The 13,308-nt window shown below is 35.4% G+C and overlaps 1 protein-coding gene across 1 annotated transcript; it reads right to left on the bottom strand.

The window, feature by feature from the left end:
- Positions 1 to 3,167: 3,167 nt before the first annotated feature.
- On the bottom strand, positions 3,168 to 3,791 carry LOC145051078 (uncharacterized). Its single transcript, XM_078999223.1, has one exon. The coding sequence runs from the start codon at positions 3,789 to 3,791 to the stop codon at positions 3,168 to 3,170; it is 624 nt and encodes a 207-aa protein (XP_078855349.1).
- Positions 3,792 to 13,308: the final 9,517 nt, after the last annotated feature.

Here is a 13,308-nt window from a genome sequence, read left to right on the forward strand (position 1 = left end):
AGGGTACCTTCTTTCTCAGACTAAATATATATCGGACTGTTGATACCCCTCTTGAAACCAATGCTCGATACTCTCCTAGTGAAGGTGTTCCTTTGTCTTATCCGAATCTTTATCGTACTGTGGTGGGAAGTTTGGTTTATCTCATAGTCACTCGTCAAGATATTGCTCATGTTGTTCATATTGTCAGTCAGTTTGTTACTGCACCTACCTCTTTTCATTGGGGAGCTGTTCTTTGTATTAAGAGATATCTTCGTGGCACTCAGTTTGAGACTCTCTTGTTTCCCTCGACGTCTTCTCTTGAGTTACGTGCCTATAGTGATGCTGATTGGGATGGTGATCGTCATGATCGTAAGTCTACCAATGGATTTTGTGTATTTCTTGGAGAGTCTCTTATTTCATGGAAGAGCAAGAAACATGATGTTGTCTCTAGATCTTCCACGGAGGCTGAATATCGTGCTATGGCTGTAACTACATGCGAGATTATCTGGTTACGGTGGCTGCTTGCGGATATGGGAGTTTACATTTCTTCACCTACTCCCTTGAATTGTGATAATAAAAGTGTGATACAAATTGTGAAGAATTTTTTTTCATGAGCGGACGAATCCCATTGAGATTGATTGTCATTTTACTCGTCATCATCTGCAGTTTGGGACCATTTCGCTTCCATTTTTTTCATCAACTTTGCAGCTTGCGGATATTTTTACGAAGGCTTTATCGGATTCTCGGTTTTGGTTCTTATGTGACAAACTCTCAATGCTTATTGTTGCGGCATTATGAGTTTGAGGGGGGATGTTAGTCTGTATTATTAGCCCACTTGTTTATGGGCTCTTTTTTGTCTTTAGCCCATTAGGGTTTCTGTCTAGCTAGTATTTATATCCGCTTTATTCCTTGTAGGCTTAATGCTTTTTTCTGAGAAACCTTTTAATTTCTCTTTGATATAATCATATGACAATGTTATCAGTGTCTTCTTTAAAAATGTATGTATTTGCATTTAATATAATCGTGTAAGTGCTTCGAAGTCCCAAAAATTGATTTTTGGCTTGGAAAACTTACGAACGTGAAACACGGTCAAAAACACGATCACTGATTGTGTAAGTTCGTAAACATGTGTTCATACTCAAATTTAGGACTTGTTTGTTTACCTCTTAACTGGAAAATTAAGAGGCAGACTCTTAAAAATTCAGATTCAGCTTGTTTGTTAGGATCTTATTTTTTACATCTTAATTTTTTAATTGCCTCTTAAACTTTAAGATGTCAAACCAAGTCTGAACTTAAAAAAATAACGTGTCTTTCCTTTTATGCCCTATGAATACTCGTTAATTTCCTTCGCCTTCACCAGACCAGCGCCCACTTCCCCTTCGCGTCCACTTCTCCCTCTCACCCTCTCCGAGCTACCTCCTTCCACTGGCGGCAACTCCTCCTCTATTATCGGCTCCCATCTTCAAAGTAATAAGGTATTCGGTTCTAGGTAAGAGTTTTTTCCTCTTCTTTCCCCAAAAACTCAAAGAGTTGAAGACTTTTTTCTGAATGTGTTGCTTGTATTTTTTATTTTTAATTTCCTCCTCCCTCTGAAAATCGATTAGTAGGTGCTATTTTCTTTTCTTCTTCCTATGAAAACCGAGTTCAAGATATTAGGGCTTTTTTTTATGTGGTTTGTTCTTCCTCTGAAAATCGAGTTTTCCATGTTGAAATTGTATGTAGTTTGTTCTGATGCTTGAAATTCACAGCCGAAATTATGTTGATTTGTTGCAATATCATTGACTTTTTTAGTCAAACAGACGAGTTTTGGTAGATATTTCAAATGTCTAGATGTAATTAGTTTGAGTTTGCATCATGTATTTCTTTAATCCAATAATTTATATGAGAATGAAGAGTTGTGTTGTAGTTTTCAACTAAACAAATTTCATAACACTGTAGTTGTATATCCAAACTAAACAAATTTCATAGCACTGTAGTTGTATATCCAAACTAAATAAATTTCATAGTACTGTTGTTGTATATCCAAAGTAATGTATATGGTTAGACAAGCCTTGTCGTTCATAACACCCATGGGACAATTTTTGGTTTTCTTCATATGGATTATTGGTTTGATTGGAATCTTACAAATTTCATATGGATTTTCCACTATAATCTAATAATTTTCAGATTTTGATGATCAATTCAATTTTGAAGTCAATGAAAATACTTCCATTAATGATTGTATAATTTTCCATTGTGCCTATTTGTTTCCTTGTAGAATTTGGATTTGCAGGTTGAAATGTTGGAAAGAAAAATGGAAGGGATATTGAAGAGCATGATTGATGTAATGATGGAAAGAGTATAGATGTATTTGTTTGCCTTGAAAGTCCATTTGTTGTTTTTCATATAGTACATGTTTTCTTTTCCTTTGGGAATTCGATATTTAATTTTTTTTTCTTTTAAATGTTCCTAGATTTGTACATTTTGATCAATATAATGGAATTTCTTATCATGTTTTTAAGTTTTTGTATGTTGGTTATATATCTTTTATGATTATTTAAATAGTTGGTTATGTTATTATATAAAACAGAAACATTGAATTGAGAATAATACAGAAGGGTAAAATGGTCATTTTTATAATTCAACACAACAATTCAGAGGGTCTAACCAAACTGTATATTATAAATTCAGGTCTTAGAAATTCAGACCTCTTAAAAATTCAGATCCTACCAAACAGCCCCTAAGCTCCAAAAATGTATCCAAGCTACTTCCAACTTACTACTCCACTCGAAATACCTGAAAACCACATAAAAGCATGAGCAGTACAAGAATTCTGACGAAAAACATGATCTGAACATTATTTAAACTAATGCATACACAAATGTGTAATATATGATGCAAAACACTTATAAAAAGTAATATAAAAGATGCATAAAATGGCATCTTACACTAGGGTACCTCATCACTTTAAAGATGTTGAAGTCAATGGTCTCTCCATCAAACTCCAAGGTGATCTTCCCTTTATGGACATTAGTTATCGTGTGATCAGTTTTCATGAAAGTTCTTCTAGGGAGGATCATAGATGATTTGGAAGGTGTATTTGCTTCAAGATCAATAACATAGAAATATGCAGGAAAGACAAGTCGATTTACTTATACTAACACATCTTCCAACACTCCTCTTAGAAACACGCTTAAGTTATCTTCCAATTAAATGATTACTTCGGTTTCTTCCAAGGGCCCAACATTAAGAATTTGGAAGACCGAATATGGCAACACATCAATCGAGGCCCCAACATCTAACATTGCACTATCAACATGCAATTTACCAATACTGCAAAGGATAGAAAACATTCTTGGATCCTTGCATTTAGGAGGTAATTTATTTTTTATAATTGCATATACATTTGCATTGACTTCAATATTTTCATTCGCCTTGAATTTCCACTTTTTGGAACACAAATCCTTGAGAAGATTTTTCACAACTTGGGATTTGCTTAATGGCATGTTAATTTGGACCTTGTGGAAAGTTTCTAGGATATCCTTCTCGTCCTCCTTATTCTTTGAGATGACTAATCGGGAGGAGAAGGGTGGTGGTATAACCAATGGTTTGATAGTCTTGTTAGATGATTCGAGTTGATCAATGTTCGTCACAACTAGTTCCTTTGGAGGAAATACCAACTTTTTAGGTTCAACAACAATTTCATCTTCTTCTTCCCTTGAGACACTTTTGAGGTTACTTTCTCCAAGAGTTTTCCCACTTCTCAAAGTTATTGCATTTACAACATTAGGATTCTTTTCGGTTTGTGATGGAAGTTTACCCTGTTGTTCCATCTTGTTGAGACTGATAGCCAAGTCTCCTATTTGAGATTGTACGTTGGAGAACTTTGTCTCTTATTGGAATTTTCTAACTTTGAGTACAAGAAGTAATGAGTTCTTAAAGACTCATTTGATGGTTACCACTCGGTTGGGCTTGTTGTTGAGGTTGTTGGTAATGTGGATAGAGATGAGATGTTTGTGGTGTTGTATATTGTGGTTGAAAAGGTTGTGGATAGGGAGGTTTTTGTGATAAATATTATGGATATTGGGGTCTCATCAAAGAATTTTATGGATTTTGCTTTGGTGGGTATTAGTTGTTTGGGTTATTCTTCCATTTTGAATTGTATGTGTATTGAAATCTCGTAGGTCGTGGTTCACTTTGATACCCACCCATTGCATTAACATCCTCTGACTCAATTCCAATCATGAGACACGTGACCCTCGACAACTATGTAGTGTATTAGTGATGCAAAGACTTGAATGGATGGAATAGCGAAGTGTTCTGATGAGAAGTGATAGTGAGGAGTTGCATTATTTTGACTTAAGACTTAAAAGACCAGAGACAAGTGATGTGGTGTGAAGTGTTGAAAGGAAATTTTTGTTTGTTATGGATACCAAAGTGTTAGAAAAGTAATGATCACTTTTTATGACTTTGTATTTTAGGTTGGTATTGCCAGTCCCAAGCATGGGAAGCATGGTCGTCTTAGTCATGATTACTTTTTTATTATCTTATTATAGACTTGTACTATTTCCATCAATAAATAGATAGTCTTTGTTATCGATGGAATGTGTGTCTAATTCCATCTTCCTTGTAACCTTATCACTTTGAAATACAAGTCTCCTTATCATTTATACTTTGTTTTTCATCAATTAATAACTCGATTTTGGCTTCAAACCAATTTATGATTCAACAAGTATCTATTTAACTTGATTATATTTAATGATTTATGTTATTGTTATGTTTCCTTTATAATTTCGCTATCTTCTATTGTTGAGCTTTATCAAAAACCCATGAGATTAACATAAATTCCGCACCATAATCTCTTTTCATTAAGTTCTTATCTCAACAGACAACTCTTACACAAGTTGTTGAATTGCTCACAAAATTCATGAAATGTCTCATTCTCCCTTTGACGAATCCTTAAAATGTTACTCATTTGACTTGATATTTGACAGGTGGGATAGATCTTTGTGGTAAGTTTTACAACCACTCTCTAGACTTATCTTCCAAGGTGAGTGGAGCGGTGGCTAACTTGAAATAATCCAATGTCACATGTCCGGGCAACATACTAAGACATACCATATGAAAATACTTCAAGTGCCTGTGAGGGTCTTCTCTATCTAAACCATGGAACTTGATGAGTTGATGTATGAAACTCGATTTCAATTCAATCCCTCAATAGTTTGTGGGATAAAAGATACCAAGAGATATGTGAGTAACATCCATCTCCATTATTTTTCTAACTGTCAACTCTTTATGGGGATCAGGTGGATTGGGGGATTAAGATTTGGTTGCATGTAATTGGTAGGTTATTGGTTTGGTGGGTATGGGTATTGTTGGTGATTGAACATTTATGATGTATAAGGTTAATAGTTAGGTTATTGGTTGTAGAGGGGTTGTTATTGTTGTGGGTACATAGGATATTGGTACATTTGAGGGTGTTGATAATTGGGCAGTTATTGTGGTTAAAGAACTTGATGTTGGTGAACGTGATGAACATTGTTTTGAGTTGGTTGTTTGGGTGGTTATATTGATTTTGTGGTTGTTGTCTTTGGTAATTTGGTTGATTTGGTTTGGGGGGGGGGATATGTTAGGATTCTCAAAATTCCAAGGTGGTGGCACAATTATGAAAGGTTCTTGGTGTTGAGGTCGTCTTTGTTGTTGGGGTGGGGTATTGGCATCTTGATTGTATAGGTTGGGGTTGTAAGGTGGAGTGTGATTCATGGCTATGTAGTTTTCAAACAAAACATCTTCAAATAAACTACCAAAAAATAGGCATAGTGGTTCAGTGTCGGAATCACTTGAAGTGTGAATTTCCTCTTCTATGTTGACTAATGGAGAAGAAGAAGAAGTTTGAACAAGTTGTTATTCTTTCGCTTGTTTGGCTAACTCTTTTAATCTTTTTACTTCTTTCTCAATATCAGGATTGTAAAGTAGTTCATCGTTTGTGTAGACCTAGGCATAAACAATCAAATAACAATAAACCAACTTCCTTGACAATGGCGCCAAAGCTTGATGGATGTCAAGCCACCAAGAAAATTTCACCCATTTACTTGCAAATAAAATGTAATATAATGGAAAAGGGGGTTATAATCTATAGGTAAATGGTTGTATTCAATCACCAATGCGATCCAAATGAAACAAGTGAATTAAAACTAAACAACTAAAATTAAACTAATGGGCGAGGGGGGTTGTGATTTGTTTGAAAACTAAAAGACTTGAAAACACTCAAACATTTGCAGTTAAGAGAGATGTGGAGATGCTCAAATATGAAAGCGAATTGGTCAACTAAGACATTTCACCACCATGAATACTTGTTTGTTTATCATTAGGATTCAATATATAAGCTTATCATTCAACCCAAATTGGTTCTAGAATTCATAAAGCATGATATACCAAATTTCTCAAAGGTAGTATGGAGGTTGGGGAAGCCCACAAAAATCATTCTTAATCAAAGTCAAGGATCCAATTGAAGCAATTAAGCCCAAGAAAAATTATTAGTCTTGGGAATGAAGGAATTCCTAGTTCTTGAAGGATGTCAATGCTTATAGCACCATAAAGAAGTCATGACCTATAAGCTAGAGTTGATTTCTACCTTCATAAAGCTCTTGTTCCATATTAAATTCATGATCTATTACTTAATCAAAGAAGAAGACTAACACTTACTCATCAAATACAAAACTCATGAACAAAATTATCAAACAAGCAAAAGAATGAAGAACTCAGAATCATAAACATGAGCAAAATGACTAACAAACTTGACTCCTTCAAAACTCACAAATATTCAGGGGTTTTAGCCCAAGCCAACAGAAATGAAGTACTTAGCGACTCATGGAAACAAAAAAAAAATCACAAATGTGTTTAAACATCAAAGATTAAGAGAATACTAGAAGAATGAGGTGATGAATGCTTTTCTTATCCAAAATCGCCCTCAGACTGCTCCAATGGTCTATATTTTCGATTTAGGGGCTACAAGACCTAACCCCCAAGGTAAATGATGAGCCAAAAGACCAAAATGCCCCGGGAAGGCAGCTGCGTAGGTACCCGTGAAGATCTGCACGAGCGAACATCTCACTTATGTACTGAATGCTAAAATGAAATTGGAGGATTCCCCCACTACTCCACTCTATTACATAAAATTCATTTGGTCCGCTTCACACCTCAGACGATTCAAATATTGACCAATCATCTTCTAGCATCTAAATGGGTAGTCCAAATCCATCTTTAAGAGTCCATGATCTATCCAAGTAATCAATACATCAAGCCTAAAAACTCCAAAATGGATCCAGTAAAGCTCAATAGGTCCTTGAAGGTCCACAAAGCCCATCAGCTTAGCAACAAGATAATCCGCGACAGCAATGACGCTCCAAATACCTGGAAAATATTTCATGTAAAAGAAAAAGTCTCTGATACGATCCAAGATAAAGAAAGGATAAAATATGCAATGCAAAAATAACAAAATGACTTAAAATGTTAAAATACACTAAATAAAAGAAGTAAATAAAACCAACTATTAGACATATAATATCTATAATGAAAATAGTTTTTTCCCTTAAAAAATAACCAATTTATTATATTTTTGTCTAACAGAGTGTATTATCTTACATTAATCATACGGTATTTTCTTCGTCTGACAAAGAATATCTATTATGAAAGTAGTTTTTCCTTCCAAAAATAATTATTTTTATAATATTTCTTACATTAATTTTATGGTATTTTATATGTTTGATTGAGAATATCTATTATGAAAATAGTTTTTTTTTCTTCTAAAAACAATCATTTTTATTATAATTTTGTGTAACGAATTGTATTATCTTACATTAATCTTATGAGATTTTATTTCTTTTATATATAATTGTTTTTCTGCTTTGAAAAACCGTGGTCATAAGATATTATATAGGTTATCAAGAAGATAAGATCCTAATAAAATCATTTTAGAACATAAAAATATATTATCGTATATGAGTTCACCATTCAGTCAACATTAAATACTTTAAAACATGAAAGATACATGTTTAATACGGATCATTTTATCTATGTGGTCATGTGATCATATAATTAAGATCATGATTTTAACAACTTTAATATCATCTATTTAACAAATTTTTTTTCTAAAGATAACTTTTTTTTAACTTTTAGATTCTTATGTTTATTTTAAAGAGAATATTATAGATAATACCATAGAACTACAATAAGATACTAGTAAAATAATACTTTGTGTCACACAAAAGCATTAGACTAAGATTATATTAAAATAACATGTTGTAGAGACTCGTGTACCACACAGATTGATTAAAAAAGTTAAATATAAAGGTCTAAAGTCAAAAAATTAAGCATTTTTAAAGTAAGACTTCAAAATAGGTACGAGTGAAATTATGAATAAACAAGTGATTCAATTTATAATAAAAGAAACTACTTACATATTTTAAAGAATTGTACTTAATCATTAATTTCCAAATATTTATTTAAATACAACATCATATGTCCTATTGTTAACTTACCGTTATTGTCTAAAATTAATATTTTTAATCTAAATTTGCTTTTGAACTATGGACAATGCAACATACAATTGCTCATGAGTGAATAGTAGTTGTCTCAAAAACAAAAAGAACATCGAAATTTGAAAATTAAATATAAAATGGGGCATTTGGGAGTAAATCGTCAAATTTCAAAAACCAAAAAAATGATTATTTTCTTTAGAAAAACATTTATTCTAACGTCCCAAAAATAAGACCCAAAAATTTCGTTTTAAAAATTCTATAAAACAGTAATCCAAACATTGTCATACAACCAAGATAGACCAAAGTATGGCACAACATCATATCATATCAGAGTAAATCACAAAATGTGGAATAAGGTGGTGTTCTGCAATCATCCAAGGCTCTTCCCTTTCGAACCAGAAGTACCTGAAACATAAACTGAAAACCGTAAGCACAAAGCTTAGTGAGTTCCCCATACGTGACATCCCCATTTTCACGGCCAGAAAAGACCGATTTTTGTTTATGCTTTATAAAAATCAGAGTATCTCTTTCAATAAAAACGTTGCGGAATTTGTTCCCAGAAAAACATAATAATTTCATTATCAAAACATTTCCGAAGAAATGTATTTTTATTCATTTTAAAACATTTGGGATGTCATCGTCAATACAGAAACATAAGCATAAACAGAACTTACATTCATTTACACTAGTGATCTATATCTCCTTAATCTCTCAGTGTAATGTAACTTCACATCGTCACCTGTGATACAAGTAAATTGAGTGGGTCAGGTTGGGAAACCTGGTGAGTACATAGGGTTTTCAACCCACAATAATATAATTATTAAGTTTAATCATCAAACAATTAACCCAATTACCCATCCCCATTATCTTCTTTATTCCTAAGTACCTTCCCTAATGATTTATCCTAAGGGTCGTCTCCTACATCATATTTACCTCTCATCTCCTTACATCGCATTTCCTTATATGTTTGTTCCTAAGGACTCTCCCTAAGGACCATCGCCTACATCGCATAGACAACATTGATTCAGAGATTACTCCCTCAATACGTGCCCAACAAGGGTTAGGGTATCATCGCATGTATACGTAGTTACAACATCGCCTGAACTTGTAATTCATAGTAAGGGGTTAGAGTATCATCGCATGAATACGTAGTTACAACATTGCCTGAACTCGTAATTCATAGTAAGGGGTTAGAGTATCATCGCATGAATACGTAGTTACAACATCGCTTGAACTTTTAATTCATCGCCTACAGGTTATGAGCCTACTAGTGTTTCCACGGGGTTGTCTATAATAGTCCGTGGTCGCCATCTATACTCTGGTAGATGACTACATCTCCAAATTGTCGGACAAGGTTATAGTATCTTTCATCCTACATCACCGATTCATCATCACATATCTATCCCACCTAATTATCATCACCTTCCTATCATCACCTATCTCTCATCATTTTATTTCACATCAGCTATTTCATCTACCCATGTTTTACCTAACACATTTTGTAGATATAAAATACGTATACAATTTAAAACATGTATAAAAATCTTTCACCCAGCACAGATAGCAAGTATTCAGACAGTATACACACATAGCACATATAAAATACTTCATATCTATGTGTAAGCTGAAAGTAACTATGCACTCACTTGATAAGGTGGTGAGTCAGCACTCGGACAACACTTCGTTACTCTTAAAACAATTATCCCTTGACAAAACCTAGTATCATTACCACTAGAGTTTAGTCTAACGCTTGACGAGACTAATTTAATAGTCTAGCTATTATTACTATTATATAAGCGTTAAACAATACTTATATAACCCATAATAATAGCCCAAATACTCCTTATAAGGTCCTAATAACAATACTATATTGAAACATAAGCTATACTAAAGATATGATAGGTACGGCTCACTTACAGCGGGTTTTCTCGAAAACCGAGCTTCGCTGGAGCAGCATTCCCGAGCCGAAAGGCTCTTTTCTCGGGACTCCGGGAGCCTCGGGGCTTCCTTCGGGTGCTAGGGGGTTTACCTAGACTTTAGGGGGCTTAAGGGAGGTTAGAGAGAGAAACTAGAGAGAGAAAGTTGAAGGGTGAGGTGTGAGGAAGTTGAAATGCCCGGCACCTCTATTTATAGGCTGAATTCCTGATGGACTCGCCGAGTACAAGGACCTACTCGTCGAGTTGGTGCATGTGGCAGCCTTCTGGTGGTGCCACGTCACCCCCTATCGCGTATCAGCCTTCAAACTTAGAAAAATCATAACTCTCGCATACAAGCTCCGTTTTCGACTTTCTTTTTTTCAACGCGTAGGTAAAATCAAGATCTACAACTTTCATTTAGACTCCGTCGGCTAATTCTCGACCGATCTCAAATTTAACTGTAGGAGGCGTTTAAACTGTTAAATAACCGCGAAGAATTCGTAACTTCTTCATACGGACTTCGTTTTCGTCTATCTTTTTACCGTTGAGTTCCTATTAATGAGATCTTCAACTCTCATTTAGGTCGTGTAAGCCAAAAACCGCTCGAACTTCGAGTTTCGGGCCGTGCACTGCTAAGTCAAATCTTAGAAAATTCATAACTTCCTCATACGAAGTCAGATTTGGGCGTTCTTTTTTTGTATGTTCTCGGTTTAAAATATAATACAACTTTAATTTAGATTGCTAAGGCTAAAATTCGCTCCATCATAAATTTACTATTTACGCTTCCCGGTGTTGTGCTGGTTTTGCCGTAAAACTTCGACGAGCCATAACTTCTTCGTTATAACTCGGATTTCGGCGTTCTTTATATGTACGGAAACCTTGAGACATATTCTACAACTTGGTTAAGACTATTTATTATAAATAATATTTTGCCGAAAATTCATTTTCTACATTTATTGACTCTAAATTAACTAGCCCGGATCTGCGGGCGTTACGCCATACCATACATAACAGACACAAAGAGGGCCCCGCCCGGTATACAGATATGTCAATCAATGGGCCCCGCCCAATGAGTTTAAAGAGCCTCGCCCTAACTTGCATAACGGGCCTTTCCCACTGAGTATAACGGGACCAACATACAAACACATAATCCTACTAACACATGCGATAATCACAAAGATAATAGCATACAGTACAGTCATCGGGCCTCGCCCGACATCGAGCCCTGCTCGGCATACATACCAACGCATACATATACAAGAGTCACCCGTACATCTATCATCCTAACATAATAAATCATGGTCGGCCTTGGTGCCTTCAACCTGCTAAACCCAATGAGGAAACTCACCTCAGACTGCTAAATCCTACAGATAAATCTCTAGTTGCAGATCCGCAAAAATCCCCGTGCTATCAATCAAAAAATAACATCCCATTAATAATTGTATCCCAAATCACACAAAGAGTCTAAACTAGGTTAAAAAAACATTTAAACCCTTTTACTGAAATCGGCCCAAGGCCAAGACGCATGCCAAATATCCAAAAGGCCCAAATTCCAAAATGATCACCAAGGCCCAAATATGGCCCAATCTTCCTAATTGGGCCCAAATCCCTTCGTGGCCCTTCAACCAAAAGAGTCCAACAAAATAGCATCAGCCCAAAAAATAGAATTTTGATGGCCCAACAAAGCCCTAGACTCCTAAGGTCCAACATGGGCCCAATACCAAAAAGCCCAAAACTCCAAAGCCCACTATTAAGTATATGGGGTGTACTCAGCTCATACGCTCAGCATACATGCTCTCTGGCTAGTACATGCAACGTACCAGCTTGTACGCCTAGCGTACTCCCTAGTTGGCAAACTTTCATCATTAAGCTCTTATTCGGTTAAGACTTCATCCCAACTCTCAGATCTGACTTCCTTAATGTGTCTTATCATGTAAAGTTCACAACTTTATGTGCATACAAGGCTTAATGGGGATCTAAAGCTCAAAATATCTTAACAAAAGGTCTTAACAATACATGAGTCTATAACCACCTTAAAGCTTGCATTTTTATGAACAAAGGGACCAAAAGAGACTTAGATCTACAATCAATCACTTCTTGAGTGAATCAAGAGGCTCAACAATCACTCCAAGGACTCAAAAAGGCACAACATAGCACATAACTAGATCTTGCATCATAGATTAGCAAGATGGGAGTTTTTTTACCTCAAAAGGTTGGCAAATGATGAACTAATCCCGGATCCTCAAGCTCCAAGCACAACTCTAAATGGTCCACTTCTTCTTCTCTTTTACAAAGCTCCAACAAACACACTTTATGGCTCAAAACTCTCAAGAACACACTAGGGTTTCAATTTCTCGACAAGGGAGGGTGGAGGCTTGCTAAACATGACCAAAAGTGGCTATTAAGGTTTAAATAGGGTGCAAACCCTAAACATTAGGGTTTCATTAACCTTTATGTATGCCATACGTACTCTATGTACACCCAACGTACGTGGATTGAACCCATGCTCCAACATTCACTAGTACGCCCAACGTACTCCAACTTTCCTGAAGTTGGCAAATCTTCCTCCTAGGGACCAATTCTGCAAAACATTACACACCAAGGGTCTAAACTGAAAAGTACTTTGAATCAAGTGTTACAACTCTACCCCACTTAAATTAAATTTCATCCTCGAAATCATTCCTTACTATCCCAGGCATGCCAGACATCCTGAGAAAATCAACCATAACCCTGATGAGGACCGAGTAAACAACCCCGGGCATACAAAAACCTTCCCAAATGCAACCATACCCAACCTTATCAGGCTCCTAAGACCTGACGATGAATGAATCCTTACTCAACTTTTAATTAATTCCTTGCAGAATAACCACTTCTACTCTACCTGGAATCTGAAA

This window comes from Lactuca serriola, chromosome 5 (assembly GCF_051521515.1).
Source record: "Lactuca serriola cultivar US96UC23 chromosome 5, Lser_US96UC23_V15, whole genome shotgun sequence".
NCBI lineage: Eukaryota > Viridiplantae > Streptophyta > Magnoliopsida > Asterales > Asteraceae > Lactuca > Lactuca serriola.

Bases quoted from the DNA above. Each gene is read 5' to 3' on its own strand.
- LOC145051078 (XM_078999223.1), bottom strand. From the start codon at position 3,791: ATGGAACAACAGGGTAAACTTCCATCACAAACCGAAAAGAATCCTAAT.